Here is a 16947-nt window from a genome sequence, read left to right on the forward strand (position 1 = left end):
CACCTCCAAACCGCTCAAATGGTGTTCAGCAGCAGAGATGAAATGACTGTGAATCACAGTCAGAAATATGCTGTGAGTCTTGAGGAGCCAGACAAGGGACTGCTCCAGGCAGCTGTACAAGGGAAAAACCTGTGGGCAATAAATCTTACATATCTCTCGCAACCCACAGGTGAATTCACAAATTAATAAAAGGCTGCAGCACAGCGATTATCAGATGATGATTTTTAAACTTTCCTAACCTCAGAGAGACAAACCTTAAAAGTAATATTTCACGTTTGTTCCAATAAATACCAAGCCGTTCATTCATCCTTGTCAGATTTCTGCCCTTGAGCTCCACTGCAGTGCAAGTCTTAGTTACCTTGCAAGCGAGTCTGCTGCGGTGCTTTCAGGGCCGCTCAGGCAGTGGAGGTTCTGGTTAGCGAGGAGAAAGAGTGAGACAATCTGCTCCTGAATTGTTTGTTGGTATTTTGTGTTTCTGTAAGTAATGAAACTCTGCCTCTAAAAAAAAAAAAAAAAAAAATCGCTTGACTCTCTCCTACTTTCCTGTCTTTCACGCAGCATTTTAATGAGATGTGACCGGCCCATTTAGCTGTATGTTCCACTTCCACTACTACACGCGTTCAGTCATACGTTATGGTATCACTCTTGTTTGTTGTCTTTTAACAGGCCCCCAGAAAGGTGAGATATAGCTCACATACATCAAAAGCTGTATTCCAGCAAAATTACTTTCAAGAACATCTGTCATCTGTCTTTTGAAGGAAACAGCTCTCAGATCACTTTGCTAACATCGGTGATGGGAGAAAAGAAATAAAACAAATTCCAGCTGTTATCTTGTCATTGACAATTCCAAGCTTGTTAACTTTTTTCTTCTGAGTTTATATATTTCCTTCATCCTCAAAATCCTCTTTGACTGATGTTCCAAAAGGATTTCTAAAGTCTGAAGGATAGGAGATAGTTTTCTTAAGCTTACTATAAATATTTATTTGCAGGAATTTCTTTAATCCTTTATTGGAAATAGATGAAAATGCTTACAGAGAGGCACGGAAAAGGCACTCAGTGAACTGAAGGACCTTGCAGTTAGTGTTCTTGCAGTGCAGGGCATATGCAGGCCTTGTGTGAGTTAAAACGACGTTAGCTAATCTGAAAACATAGTCAAGGACTACCACGCATTTTCTTTCCCAGACTGGAACTGGGGTTGCTCTTGTCCCATTTCATACAAATCGAGGAAGGTAAAAAGAAATTAGAGGAGAAAACTATGTAAATGTAGTGTAAATGCAGCATTTGGATTGAGATCAGAAGCTGCAAAAATCAAGAAGAAAACCTCTTCTCTAGAAAAATCTGTAACAGAAAAAGTACTTTGCATGGTTTCAGTTGGGTAGGACAGCATTTGTTCAGTGAAAAGATTAGTGACTTACAGGCCAGTGATATTTCAGAGACCCGGAGTATTACCTATCCCTTTTAATTTTTTTCTGCTTTCTTTTCTGCATTTCTTCTTCCTCCTCCCCCTCTTTTTTTTAGCAAGATATTTCATATACATTTTATACAAAAATTACATTAAATGAGCCTTCCAATTTCATGGTCCAGGAGCTTTCTTTCGTGAAGCTTCCCTTTCTCTGTGGCAATGACTAGAGAGAGGTATGTAACATGGAGCAGTGATTAGGTTACTATGTCGGAGCTGGAAATTGTATCCATTTAGTTAATGCTGGAGAATAGGAGCTGTGTATGCACCCTTGATCAGGAATCCCAAGATGAAAGCTTTTTAAATGCTAAAAATGCTAAAGGTAGTTAAAAAGTCTTTTGATATATTTGAAGTGTTATCACTACATCTACATTTTCCTCAATATTCATGTATTTTTGTATATGTAGAATGGGAAGCTCTAAAGTGAGTGCAGCTGTTATGAGTAGCAGAAAAGCCATTTTACAGATGTTTTCTATCACTCATGTGTAGCTTCTAGGACAAAATGTTGAAATTACAGCCTCCCTGAGAGAGCAACGTAAGGCCATGGGGTTTCTGTGTCTCGGAGGGGTTGTCATTGGAGAAGGACAGGAATTCCTCACCTCTGCTGTGATTTCTCTTGATGAAATTGTAGCATTCTTAACAAGTAAATAAAATGTCAGGGACGCAGCAAAAGAGACTAAAAGAATGTTATACTTCCTACAAATCGTAGGTAAGAGCAATAAGCTATTGCAGGCAGGACAAGCTATGAAGGAAACTACCAGCCTTATAACGCAAGATCCAGTAGTAGTGGTGATGTCTGCCCTCTGATTCTCTCTCTCTCTTCTCCTTCCCATGACTTGTCCTGCTCCCAAAGCATCTGGTAACATGCTAGAAATCAAAGAGAAGGGGCGAGGGGAAAAGGCAGGGGAGAGGAGGAGGGAGAAGCTTCACAGTGTTATTTTAGGTAAAGGAAGATGTTTAAAACTAGTAACTCGAGCCCATAGCTGCCAAAAAAATGGAAAGATCTAATCCAGCTAGACAGTAAAGGGTCTTTGGTATTATCCAGGTGTTTAGGTGAATAATGATCATAAATAATGATGAGACTTTGGGACTGTATCTTTCAGGCTAAAATTCAGGTAACCATTACTATTCAAGGCTTAATTAAAGCACTTTGTTAATCAAGATATGCCCTGGATAGGGATGCAGAAAGTCTTTTCCTGCTCAGGTGCCTTGGGTAGACGTCTTGGTGTGTATTCTGTTTGGAGATCAGGATATCTGACAACACGTTCTCAGAGGATTTAACTGAGGTGCAGATGTGTTTTGCAAAAGCCTACAGCAAAGGAGGTCTCCCGAGCTGCTGTTCTTTAGCAGCTGTGCACAGCATACTACATTTGTGTCTTCATTCGCTTGCTCTTTCAAACTTGCCAAGAGATACAGCTGCTAATCTAGAAACACTACATTTCAGGAACCAAAGGAAAGCAAAACCCAGAAGGAATCAGGCATACAAATAGAGTGGTAGTTCCTTGCCTTTAGATAGGTTTTAGCAAAGATTTTTATTTAAGTTTTAGATAATCTGCAGCTCTTCACAGTCCTAACAATAGTCAGCTCGTTAATTTCATGTGTTATTTGACCTATAATATTAAATTAATGTTTTTTACTGTTATTAATTAAATATTAGCTTGAGGAATGTCATTATTTTAAATAGAAACACTCCATCTCTGTCTCCCGTTATGCAGTGATGAGTATACTTTTATAGATCATAGTCCTTCTGATTCAAGAATCGTTTTACAGAGTTTTCAGAGATACCTCAGGATATGTTCGTACCGCTATGCCCAGCCTAGATAAAGTGCAAAGTTCTTAGTTATGTAGTTAGGTCGGGTACAGTATTTCCCTAACATAACTCTGCTGGTATCTCTGCGCGGTAATGTGCTCTGTGTAGGTGTCAACATGGTGCAGCATTGTTCAAAATAATGCCTTTTTAGCAGTCTTATTGTGCTGAATTGTATTTCTTTTGATAATTTTTCTCTAGTAGGCTTAGCCTAACAGTGTGCTAATGACACTTGATAAAAATGTAAAGCTGGGAGGAGCTGCTAATACAGAAGAGCCTGGAATGTTTTTCTGACATGCTAGACCATCTATCTCTTCCTGGCTAAAAGTAGTGAATTAATATTAGTAATACTAAGTAAAAGGTTATACTTCTAGAGAGTAACAAGAATTTCAACTGCTGAGCAAGGATTTATCAGACAACAATTTGAAGAAGAAAGATTTGGGTATAAATTGGTCATGAGATGATTATAAAGCAAGAAGAAGATACAAGTGTGTAAAAGAGAAATATAATTTTAGGCTGTATAAGGTAAATTATTGAAATAGAAGAATATTAAATAATATTGCAAGGCATTAGCGAGTCCTTGGTTGGAATGGTCATGTTAGTTGTATATTTGATGGAAAGAGAGAGGCACCCCTGGAACATAGTTTGGAGCAGGAGTTGTGAGAGCTTGAGGAGACTCAACTTCAAAGTCTGGTGCTGAAGTTAGAAGATTGAAGTGATGTTTTGCGTGTATCCTCTGCAATGTATGTTTTTAGTCATTTGTCTTCAAGATAGATGAATTAAGATGCAGTAAATAGGGAGAGAGACTGCCGGGTGAGCAGGGGGGACACTTCTTGTGAGGGGACACTACCAGTATGACATGATAAGCTTAGTGGAGTGACACTGGAGAATGGATGTGATGACTGTCAGTAAGCAGGAAACAACAGCTAATGGTGACGAATCCATTTGAAGAGTGATAAAAAAGTTGCTTGTAAATACATGGGATTGAAATAAGAAGGCAGCTTCTGCTTTTGAGAGATGAAATTCTTGAACAGTCTTTAAAAATTTTACTAGTGACTACAGGTATACAATTCAAATGAAGCTGAATCAGTTTTTGGATCAGATTACATTAAACAACTGTGACAGCAGGTACCTTGTTGTGATGGGACAGGTGTTCATTTCCATTCCTAAATTCCTTTGAAATCCGTTTTTGATGAATCTGTGGATGTTTTCCATTGAACAGCTGCTTTGCATTCAAACTTCCTTTTTCATTGTGCATGCTTTCTGGGTTATGTTCAATAAGCTGTTTGCTGTCTTTTCCCTACCCACGAACTGAATCCTGTTTATTGTCCTTGTCATTCCCTCTCCTACTCCTAAAAGCTGGGGAGAAATGATGATATGATTGGAAATTGTTTATTAGCACCAATGTAAAATATATATGTATATATATTTATATATTCTCATGTAGTTAGAATTATAGCTAGGTGACAGTCTTGTATTTTTGAGGAGAGTAAGAGTTTCTCAACATACCAGAGTTATGACAATACTGCGACATGAAATTTTAACAGATTCCTGTTAGTTAATAGGTTACTACTTTGTTGAATCAATACTAATACATTTTTTGCATAACTTACAGGTTTTGACAACACTGGCTGCCAGCAGAGCTGAGGTAGGAAATTCTCTTTTATACTGATGGTGTGTTTGTATATTTTTGTTGCAACAAATCAAACTGCATTTTTAATAACTGTCTATTTTATTATGGGAGTTAGCTTTTTTATGGATTTTGACTGAAGAATTTATTAAGTGACTTGACTTTGGCACTTGCGCTGCTTCTAGTGTTTGACGAGCCAATTTTGGGAGTTCTTTCATTGTAATAACAATGGTTAAGCTGATAAAGTCCTTTTAGGAAAGTTTCATCTCCAAGTAAGTCTTTCTGAAGACTTCCACAGCATTGAAACTGTGCAATTTAGAGGCTGGTAAGCATGTTTTACAATTTCCCATCACAATATGTGACGTGAGCTATTGGAATGCAATGGGCCAGGACAGACAAGTTTAATTATATGACAGGATTCCAGTAGCTGAATCTTTGCTAAATTCTGCAAGAGCACTGCTTGTACATTGCCTGCATTGGGTGCTGCATGTTGCTATAATTTAAACTGATCTTTTTGTATTCATATTTTGATTTGTCAGCTTTTCTGCTAACGGGACTAATTGAATTCTCTGCTACTGTGCTCCTTGAAACAAAGTTGCGTTAGATAGGATGTGCATGTTCTTGGTATCCTAAATTTGAATTAAAAACAGTACTAACATCTGTAATTTATTATGGTAACTACTAGTATTTTTGAAAGAATACATTGATTCAAGAACTGCATAGAGCAGTCAGTGAAGTTCCGTTGTAAGATGGTCTGAAATTGAATTTGAATGGGAGGGAACTCCTAGCAAAATACGTTGTGGTTCGTGACTTAATGAAAATGTTTTTCTTATTGTCTCTGCCCATGCTACAGAATCAGCGTTTTATTGATCTTTAATTCCGACTCTAAAGACACATTCATAGAAATATTGACATGTCACAGAATCACAGAATCAGTAAGGTTGGAAGGGACCTCTGGAGATCATCTAGCCCAACCTCCCTGCTCAGCAGGGTCACCTAGAGCATGTTAGACAGGATCACACCCAGGCAGGCCTTGAAGATCTCCGGAGAAGGAGACTCCACAACCTCTCTGGGCAACCTGTGCCAGGGCTCCCTCACTCTCACAGGGAAGAAATTTCCCCCTCACGGTCAGGCGGAACTTCCTGTGCTTCGGTTTCTGCCCGTTGCCTCTTGTGCTGTCACACGGGGCAACTGAAAAGAGTTTGTCCCCGTCCCCTTGACACCCTCCCTTCAGGTGCTTGTACACATTGATCAGATCCCCCCTCAGCCTTCCCTTCCCCAGGCTGAAGAGGCCCAGCTCTCGCAGCCGTTCCTCGCAGGGCAGGTGCTCCAGCCCTCTCATCATCTTCATAGCCCTGCGCTGGACGCTGAAGTCAGACTGAATACCAAATCCATGTCAGACTGAGTACCAGATTTTGGCCAAAGAATATGGAAGCCCCCTCAAATTTTCACTAGCATTTTCAGTGGTACTTCTGCTCTCTTTGACTTGCATCCATGAGGGACATTGAGTGGTGATCCTTGTGTAACAGGAAGGCGGGAAGGCGGCTGGGATGCAAGCTGGGAGAACTTTGTTGAATAAAATAATTACTGAAGCCTGTTTAGCAGCCATTTTATAGGTGCATGTTCATGTCCAGGTACTTGCTCTCCAGTAATGTATTTAGTGAGTATTTTATATGGCATTAATGTTCTTAATGGTGTTCTTGGAGGGAAAAATGTTACGCTTATTGGAGTGTATTTTGGGTAACTGATTGCTTAAAGTAAAAAATAAATAGGAATCCTTTGTGACCCCTGACTTCTGTATTACACTGCACTGGTCTCTTTTCAGCTTTGCTGTTCAATAACAGTCACTGTGCTTTTACTAACTGACAGATATTTTTATTCTTTGCACAGTTACTGACTCATTTAAATGTAATGTCGATCTGAAGCTCAGAGTGTTTCTATACGAAATTGTTCTCAGGCTCACAGTAGGGAATTTGCTATGTTCTCTAAAGCTAATGTTTAACTATAACAAAATGTCTAGGTGACTCGAACTGCTGTAGTCAGATAAATTTTTAATATGAACCTTTGGTAAATTAAATTGCATTATTAAAGAGAATAGATAAACTGTGCTAGTTACTTTAAAGAGCAAGGACGCAAGTTCACTTGCATACTGGAAAAGAATGATTTGAATGAATTTAATTCATTTTTATTTAGATTAAGACTGTCATATTCTGTGCTTAATCCTGCTGGTCTGATTCAGTTGATTCGTCTTCAATTCAACTTGATTCATCTGAGGATATCTCAAGAGTAGGATTTGGACCTGATTTTTCACTGCCTTAAATGCCTGTTATTTTTATATCAATAGAGTCCGATGATGAGTAGTCACACTGATTTTCTTGTTCAATATTTTTGGGAGGCTAGAGTTGTCCCCTACAATAATTCCCCAACAGTAGTCTGTTAGTACTAATAAGTTTTGTTCCCTCGTAAAGGGTATTTTCTCATTTATTCGTAAATTATTCCCAAATAATATGGATTTTTTTTCTTTTGTGTGTATACAATTCTAGAAGTACTGCAAGTCTGAATTGTTCAGTTGCATTGTTTTGCTAATCAGTACTTCCATCATTTGAAAACCTTAAGAAAGATAACACGTTTGGTTGTTTGAAAATAGTTTATCTGCCGTCTTTTCTGTGCCTTAACCCATGGACCAGCTGAGTTGGTGGGCACAAATCTGTGAAAAATGATTATTGAACACTGTTTCCCATTCATGAAAATACTCCAAAGAGAAGCGTAAGTTCATTCTGGTTCAAGAAAGTGCTTATTTTGTTGAAAAGCATAATTAAGTGCTTTCTGGAATCAGGTCAATAGTGTTGTTTTTATATAGTCCTAATGAATTCGCTGGAATAACGCACGAGAATTAACTAAAAAGAATAATAAGTATGCTGAATTTGGTGTTGAAAGCTTGAATTAGAGACAATTTTCAATTTGAGGGAAATGGCCCCTCTGGCATAATGGCAAAATTTCCAAGGTTTCTCGCTGGGGGCTTCTTCATAGACTGTATACCGTGCATAACATACTACAGCTTTGGTATTATTTGTTGAGGTTGATGAGCCTTAAATATCTGTATGGATGGCAGACAGACATTTCATAAAGTTTGGTAAGTGATCTACTTTTCTAACCATTTTTTAAACTCCCTCTTCTTCATCAAGAGTACTGAGGAAGAGGCTTTTGTCTCTTGTCTAATGTCTTTTGACAGTAGCCATGGTTTCACTTTCCTTTGCATTATATCTTAACTCAGTTTGAGCTCCTCAGTTCTTCACTACTGGGTAGTGCTTATGTCACAAGATCTGAAGTCTGCATGAAAAAAAAGAGCAGAAATGTTTGTTTTCACATTTTGTTCTCTAAAATCTTTTATTAGAACTACGTGCTTGTTCTTGAATTGTTGATCCATATAGTCTTGAAATTTATTTATTCCCCCTTTTTTTCTTAGTTGACGTAGCTGTATTCCCTTCCTGAATTTTGTATGAAGTCTGTACAAAAATACAGCATGTTTCTATTGCTATTGAATATTTTAGAAAGATGCAAACAAGATTTGTTCCAAAGGCTGGTTGCCGCATACCAACTGTTGAGAAATGATCCTGTCTAGAAGAGGCTGTCAAGTAATCCAGAGACCTTTCTTCTATATTTTAACACAAAGGGGCAACAAATAGTGACAGAGTCAACACTGCAGGCAGTGAAGCTTTCCATGAATAAATGCCAAATCTCCCCACATTGTGTCTTTTAGTCTCCTAGCCTTGTAAATATTCAAGTTACAAGAATCTTAAAAAAATAAATAAATAAAAGAAGAATACCGTGTGCATTTTTATCACAAATGACTAAGCTTTCTTTGCACAATAAAACAGTTTCCCTGTTGTTTCTATTGAGCATGATAATGTCACTGCAAAACAGGCCTCAGAATAGACTAAAATACAGCTATATGTTATCTAAATTGCCATAATACGTATAACACTTTACAAACGAAATTTCCACATAATTCACTGGTACAACACACTTTAAGGAATGACTTTTTTCAAGTGTGCAAATTTTGACTAATATATGTATATGGCACTCCAATCCTCCTGTGTTATTTTTGAATGTGTGGTGGTGCATATATTGAAAGATGCCTCATTCAGCAAACTCTGACTTTTCCAGACTGTTGCTCTTTCTAATTAGCTGTGCTTGTGTATCTAATCTTTGTGTAAGTATGTTCTTACATTTAGTGAATTAAATGCACACTTCTAATGCAATCAAAATAGGAGCACAGCTGAGTATGGTACTCCATTGATTATTAATGGATAAAGCTGTAGCAAAGAGAAATTTGGGGTGATGTTCGAAGGGAACAAAATTGTTTATTTTGAAGAAAAAACATGCACTGAACTCTCTTTCTAGGACTCCAATTAATTTGAAATGTGGACACTAACTTGTGACTTCAGAGATGTTTGTACTTATTCACAAGGAAAGTCCTATCAGGTCTGGATAGGATGCCAGTAGCCTTAAGTTTGTCCGCTGAAAATTTGTCCTTTTCACTCACAACCATGAAAATCTGTACTTCTTGCAGAATGCTGGCCCTCTCTGCAAGGGCGGGCTGCCTGCCTTTTGGATGGATTTTATAACTTTTCTAGGACTTAACACAATTTTCTTTAGAGAGATTGGCCTGCTTTTCTGGTATCTGTTGCTGCTCTGGTCACTCCTGGGTTATGTTTCTATCTTGTAGTGTTGCCTCCAGATTTTTGTGCTGCGGTCACTACAGCTGTGTCTCTGAGCTTTTCCCGATATTGAATCCAACAGTTACAGCTGAGGATGTTCTGGTCAGTAGTTTTTTGAATCAGTGACTTCTGTGTACCTCTAGCACAGAATTGTATCAAATTCCTTTTCCCAGAAATGGAGTCCATATTTTCTGATGTATTTGTGCTAGTATATACATAAAGCCTTTGGGGCAGCTTTTTGCTTTTGTGCTGAAGAATCTGTTCAAATTCAGCACTGCCCTGTCTAAATCTCAAAGTTTTCTAATACTTAAATATCTGAACGTTCCTGTGATGCTTATACTTTCCTCAAATTCTTACAGAACAAATTGTTAAATGTATACTACTTGCCATATTTGAAGTCCTGATCCCTTGTTGCAGTAGCAGTAGATCTATGCCTTTCTTGAAACCATTGAAGCTGTTAGTGCAAAGCTGGAGTGATGCTGCAAAATAATCCCATCTGGGCATTAGGGAAAGCACCATTCATTTTCTGGCTCTGAAAGAAAAGTTGTTCCCCACAAGGAGAACAGAAGGTGCTAATTTCTTTCTCCTTCCTCCGTGCCATTTGAATGAATGATATGGTGAAGTTCAAGGCCATCTTCTTGTGAGAAGTTAGAGGTCATGTCTAAATTGAAATACAAGTTTAGTATAACTGTGCATTAGCTGTCTGGCTGCTTTTATGTGATTAATGTCAAGGCCACCTTTTTTTACTCTCATAAAGAAAAGGCTGCCAATATGTCTCAATAAAACAGGGAATCAGCATCACCTCAAAGCCAAAGAGGTGACTAAATCAGAGCGTGAGGCAAGATCTCGGAATAGAAAGCAGAAAAGTATGGCTCTGAGGACAACAGAATTGCGGATTTATACTGCTCTCCACGAGATCCTTGTTTCACAGGAAACGTCACTGTGAAGCTTCCCATTTCCCCCATGCTGCAGGAATGGGTCAGGCCTGGTGAGCAGCATGTTTCAGAAAAGGCCGAGAAATGTGTTAGGCTTCGGTTGCCCGGTTGCTGCTGTGTGTGTGAGGTGAGGAGCAGAGAAAAACCCTCTGACAGAACTGACGCTGTATTTTTTAATTCTAAATGCTTGTGAAAAATCGTGTATGCTTTTGGTGTTTTGGGTGAGAATATGCTTGCATGAATGGTACAAGAGATGCATATGCAAGGTGTCTTAAAGCAGATACAGTCTGAAGGCCGTTCAGGACTTCTGCGCTCGTGGATGTTGGTGTTTGTAGCAAAATTACAGCAATGCCTAGAGGCCCTGGTAGGAATCCCAGTGTTTCTGATTCAGTACAGGCATGTGTCAGATACCATTTCCAGGGTCTTACATGCTTTTGTAGATAAGGTACAAAATGGCTAGGGAGAAAGGGAGCAGGCCGTGGAGCAGGTCAGCTGCAGAACCGTGCGGTTCCCGCGCTGCACGCTGCCACCTGGACCGCGCTGTCTCTTTTTTTTCCTAGCTTCCCTGCGAATGTGAGCTATGCTACTTTTTGAAAAGGAGCCAGTAAAAGAGTGTAGGTAAAATAGATTGCAAAACTTTCTTAGAAAATGTGCGTCCATTAATATTGCTCTGCTATGCTTGTTTTGATAAAGATTGCTGCGGGCTCTGTTCCTGCTAGTCTTATAGTTCTTTTTTTCTAGTGTACGAGTAATTTTTTTAAGTGTTGTTGGTTCTCTGATTCATTTCTGTGGGGAAACTATCAAAGGAAGCTTGCTTCGGGGAAACAGAAGTACTTGGTTGGATGCTGTTAGGGTGTATTACTGGTCTTCTGGCAATATGCATGGTCTTATGTAGATTAAAAAAACACATCATTCAGTTTTCCTAGCCTCTGCATGCTGCTTTCTCCTCCAAAGGACAGTTAACAAGCAAGCGCCGTCACTCCAGTGCAAGTACATGCTCGAGATGCAAGACGTTTCCATTTTTATTTTCAGAGTGTTTTTCAGAATGAATGAATGGGTTGTAGCCTCTCCCTTTTCCGATGAGTCGATATTCACGCTGGCTGATTGAACCTGTGCATTGTTATTCTTCGCCAGCTCTACTTTCCTCCTTTACATGAGGAGAAGAATAAACATTGAGCGATCATTCTTGATGCACGAGGAAGAATTTGCTGTTAGCACTGCTTTCACATAGGTATCTTAATTTCTTTAGAGCAAAGAGATGCTTGCATCTTCTTAAGGGGCAGTAGCAATTTCTATACAATGTGGCCTAATGCTTTCCATGGAGTGGTGATGATGATAAGGAATCTACCAACTTTATAATTTGTAGCAAGAACTTAGAATTCGGCAAGAGGACAGCTGTTATGGTAAGATGGTACTTTTTACCGGAACAGTTGAAATCCCTTCCGATTTGACTGAGCTGTAGCAGTCATGAGCTGTCAGAAATTGTATGTAAACAGGACAGTATTAAAAATGATAATTGTAATCAACTACTAATTTATTGCATCGTTATACTGCTACTAATAATATTCATCATTTTAACTGTGACTTGAAGAATTACGTACCAAAGTCAATTTTATTTGTTAGGGTTTTAGAACTGAACAGTTATAGATGTTATAGACAGTACATAAGGTTTTTGATTTTTACTCTTAAGTAATTTCCACTGTAAAGTGTTTCAAAAGCATGTAAGCAGAGTAAGGGTTTGAACTCCCAATGAAAGGTATCTGTGGCTAGGTCAGTGTCATGTATAAATCCTGCTGAGCACCTACCTGTGACTTTCAATACCTAATAAACTTTCAGTTTGTTAGTGGCTGGCACTTGCAGCCACTACACTACTTGTCATAGCTATTGTCTTGACAGTTAATATGGTCCTTGCAAGTGTGGCAGGAAAGAGATTCACCGCAGCTTATGCCTGGTAGGTGACCTCCGAGTAGGGTTTGAATGCGTGCACCTCTAAACTCTTGAAGTACCTGCCTTCGTTAGAGCTTGCTAATTCCCCTCCCACTTTTCCTAACAAGGGCAGAATCCTGAGCACCTTCAGAGGCTTAACAACATTAGTTACAAATATTTGTACAGAAATTGTTTAAAGTGGATGGGAAGGAATTACAGGAACCCTTTCTCTGCTTTTTAACTCGAGTGTGAATTTATAGGACCATATTCCTTCACTATGAAACCTTCTGAGGTAATTTTAAGCTGTGCAGTATGAGAGACAGCAGTATGTAGCTGCTACTGTAAAGTCTAATTTGCTGCGTAAAATATGAGAGCTGCAGTGAAATATGAGCCTAGAGAGCAACTCTTCTGATCTTGAGTAGTCAAAAGGTTGGCATGTATAATGCTATGAAAATAAATGATGTCACAACTGTAGGAAATAATTTATGGTTTGGAGACTACTTTACTGATAGAAGTAGAAACTTGTATGAAACACTGGAAAGCAAATAGTTCAACATAAGAAAATGAATGGAAATGATGAAGTTTAATAAAACAGAGGTGTTAGATAATACTTAAGACACATTTAGTTGGCTAGTAATTTACTGACACAAGTTATTAAAAAGAGCATGTTATAAAAGAAGTAACTGGAAGCTTAGACTTCATCTCTCTTTTAATAAGTACGAGACATTAGCTCCTTGATTTGGTTTGGCAAAGACTTGGTCATGTGCATTCTCTTTAGTCACATCTGTCGTTGCAGCGACAAAGTTCTGGGTCCCCTAAGCTCTTACAAAGGAGTGTTGCTTTTTTTTTTTTTTTTTTTTTTTTTTTTGGTTGCCTCAGCTTAAACTGAGGTTGTTCCCAGATGCTTTACAATGCTTTCAGGAGATATTGCAAAACAAGACCATTAGTGGTTGTTGACTGTAGTCTTTATTGTCATCCTTGTGCCATGTTGAGTCTTATGCAGTATTTATTGCTTGTGTAGCTGAGAATCCATAATGTGCCTAGTTCCAGACTAGGGTTGTGGGAGGTCTTTTGGTGTTTTTTGTTTTTATAACACGTGTGCAAAAAAATGGACCCTGAACTAAGAGATCTGGCATACCTCGATGTCCCTCAAAGATGCGCATTTTTCCCTAATACAATCTTTACTGTATAAAGCAGTCTTTTAATGGTTTGCTTAGATTTATCTTATTTTCAGGGCCTTTGTCTTTCCTTTGAGTTCTGTTTTATGAAGCTTTCTTAGGTTTCTCTTTGTCTTTTGGTCACTCAAGTTCTGCTTGGTCCCTTTGGTTGGGGCTCTAAAGCTGGGTGCGGAACATAGTGTGACATAAGTTTGTCTTTTTGTTTGGACTGGTATTTCACAGGACTTTGGAAAATGTGCTATTAAAAAGGAAGTGTTCTCATGCAGATCTATACAACTTCTGACAAGACTGGTTAGATAAGTACAGATGAGATAGACGAGTAACTGTGAACTGGAGAGTTTTTTCCAAACGGTTGGCAGGAGAAAAGAAGGGATGCATTTGGATGACCTGCTTCTCTCCCCACCATCTGTGGCTGAAAAATTAACAGAGTCTGTTTGGACAGGGCTCCTGCAGAGGCTTCTGTAGATAGCTAGATTTAATAAAGTAATGGCTACTGTGAGCCATCCTGCATGTCTTTTATATATGTAAATATATGTGTGTGTGTGTATATATATTTTTTGGAACAGGTCTGCACCTGGGAGATCATGGCTCCAGAATATGTCTCAGTAGTGTACATCAGTAATTTGTTGGCAGCAGAAGTGAATATAAACTAGTCCCACTACAGAATTAGTATTGACTTGAAAGTGCACTTTCCTTATTGTTTCTGGTTTTTAGGTTATTTCTGTGTCTCCTTCCTAGACATTGTGAGATTTCACTGCCTGTAGAAGAATCTGAAAATGTTCTGATAAGAATTTTAAATATGCTGTATTAATCACTCCCTTCTCAATCATCTTGTTCTGAATTTTAAGAGTATCATGCTGTCAGAACTGTAGATGTGTCATATTGATCTTGATGATTAAGTCACAAAATGGAAACTTGATTTCTGAGGCAAAACTTAATATTTTCAAAGCTAGAATATCTCCTAAATATTTATGGGCAACAAAAGCTGATCAAGTGCCTTTGCTTTGTGATTATTACAGTAAAGGGTGACATTTAGCTCAGATTCTTGTCATATTAATGTGATGTGGTAATATATAAATTCAAGTGTGCATGTTTTCAATCACACGAATACACAGAGGTAACTTTTTTCTATCTGGGCAATGCAAGAAGATAAATAGGCAAAAATGCATATGTGTTTGAGTGATAAAGTTAGTTTAATGATTCTAGAGGAAAAATTCCCTGTGGTACATAACAGTAGTGACTCAATTGAACAGGACAGAATCATGCAGTTCAATTAATGTGCAAATATGTGTGCACTGAACTTTCATTCCATTTATCACATGGACGTGGAAATAGGGTCATTTTTTATCTCTATATTATGTATATGACATCTTAGTTTGCTTCTTGCATGTTGCCATGGGAAAAATAGCAATGTGGTACACCACAGGCAAAAGGAATGGGAGATAAATTCCTCAGCTGTCACAAACATCTTTGAGCAGATCTTTGTTTGAAGATAAACCTCTTCCTTCTGCAAGGATTAACATTAAGAAGACTTCTTCCTATTAAAATAGTATGCATCTTTGGGCCATATGCTGTGAAAAATCATTGGCAACAATGATTTACTGTCGCATTTATAAAGTGTGTATTTGTCAAAGAAAGTGTAATCCATAGAAAAACTTAAAAGGGAGTTTTAATAGAAAATACATTAGTATTCCCCATTAGTTATTTAAAAGAGAAACTACCCATTCCAAAGAAAGATTTTCTGCCGTCTGTAAACCCAGGGGAATCTGTTTGGGGACTGGCGAGTATTCCTGGCGAGCGTTGCTTTGCCCGGGTTGCACTCGGGCACTTGTTGGAGCAGCCGCGTGTTTTGTAGCGGCCCTTCCCTTTGCTGGGACCCCACGAGCGGGTAGCACCAAGCCAGCTGTGCTGGCTCGTCACTCCCTGCGCTCTCCTACCGCCTCGCAGAGGTAGCAGAGCGGTGTGTAAAATCTGACCCTTTCTCTTGACTATTTATTTTAAGAGAGGGTATCAAGAGAGGGTGCCGTTTATGCGCTGAAATCCCTACGTTGGAAATTCAGTTATTGGAAGGTGTAGCAGATGACATTGTTTTTTTTTCTCTTTCAATTATAAAATACGCGTTTTTCTTCTTTGCCTATATCCGTGTAGCAGGGGCAAGAAAAATGTTGCTGCCTGGTTCCGACCTCTGATGAAGTGAGGAGCTGGAAGGAGGAACAGTAGTATCTGGACTGATGTTCCTTGAGTCCAGATCAGCTGCTAGGGGGAGAAACTGTTGCAAATCTTAGAGAGGTTAGAAAAATATATGAATAAACTGGAGAGAGACATCTGTAATGACCTGGAGAGAAGTGGAAAGACTGAGCAAGAAATGGGTGAAACCCACTCCTTTCTCCTCCTCGGTACTGATAATTTTAAAGAAGGGCCAAGGAATTTCTGCTTTCCTCTATTCCCCTCAGTCTTGGGTTTTCAGGGATGGCAGAATTAAAATATTTCTTCTGTAAATGTGGCAGCAGTGTACTTCAGGATAGAAGGGAGGTTCTGCATCCTTCATCTCAGAAAAGGGCAAACGACAGAGAACAGCCCAGGCTAGATATTGTCTGGCTGAGGCAGTTCCCTTCCCCAGTGCTTCCACATTTCTTTGCCATTGAAGTGGGAGCCCAATTTAAATTTAATAAAGAGTTTCCAATTATGTGTAGTCTGAAAGTGGTTTATTCACAGCATCAGATGAATTATTTTGCAGAATGATTAAAATGATTTGCTAACCAAAGGATACCCTCGATTCGATTGTGAGCTTTTAATTTAAATTACTAGGCTAAAGTTTTGAGAATCATCTCGACAAGGTTTCCATTACAGAAATGACTAACAACAGCTGGTTTGAAAATCACTGTTTCTCACTGTATTTAATTTTATCTTTCCTTAGTGTCCTTTGTGCAAAAGGACATGGTGACTGTTAAAGTGAATAGGATTTGAAGAAACTCAGAGCAGACTCCAAAGGAACCAGAGAAGCTCACCGAGTTCAGACTTTTAAACTCGGCTACTTTTCTGCAGACTTTACATTCAGACTTCAAACATAGCAGCAGCATTTCTTTCCAGTTCTGAATTCAGTGAATGTTTATGCTTTAGCTTACCTGGGAAAACTAAGTACTTCCCAGCTGAACAGCTCTTCACATACTGCGTGATTTTTTGAAAGATAAAATTAAAAACACAGCTTTGTGTTTGAGCTGCAGGTAATTTATTCTGGCAAACAGAAGGGTTTCTATAGGTAAACACACACGACTACATGTTAGTAAAGCC

At 38.7% G+C, this 16947-nt stretch overlaps 1 protein-coding gene across 1 annotated transcript in view; it reads left to right on the plus strand.

The window, feature by feature from the left end:
* RBFOX1 (RNA binding fox-1 homolog 1) overlaps positions 1–16947 on the plus strand; it is a 1388408-nt gene that overhangs the window by 388197 nt on the left and 983264 nt on the right. The window contains exon 3 of the mRNA XM_062588818.1: positions 4882–4914. Coding sequence (XP_062444802.1) covers positions 4882–4914 — 33 coding nt within the window. The remainder of the gene's footprint in view (positions 1–4881; positions 4915–16947) is intronic.

Source organism: Rhea pennata, chromosome 15, assembly GCF_028389875.1.
Source record: "Rhea pennata isolate bPtePen1 chromosome 15, bPtePen1.pri, whole genome shotgun sequence".
In the NCBI taxonomy this organism is placed as follows: Eukaryota; Metazoa; Chordata; class Aves; order Rheiformes; family Rheidae; genus Rhea; species Rhea pennata.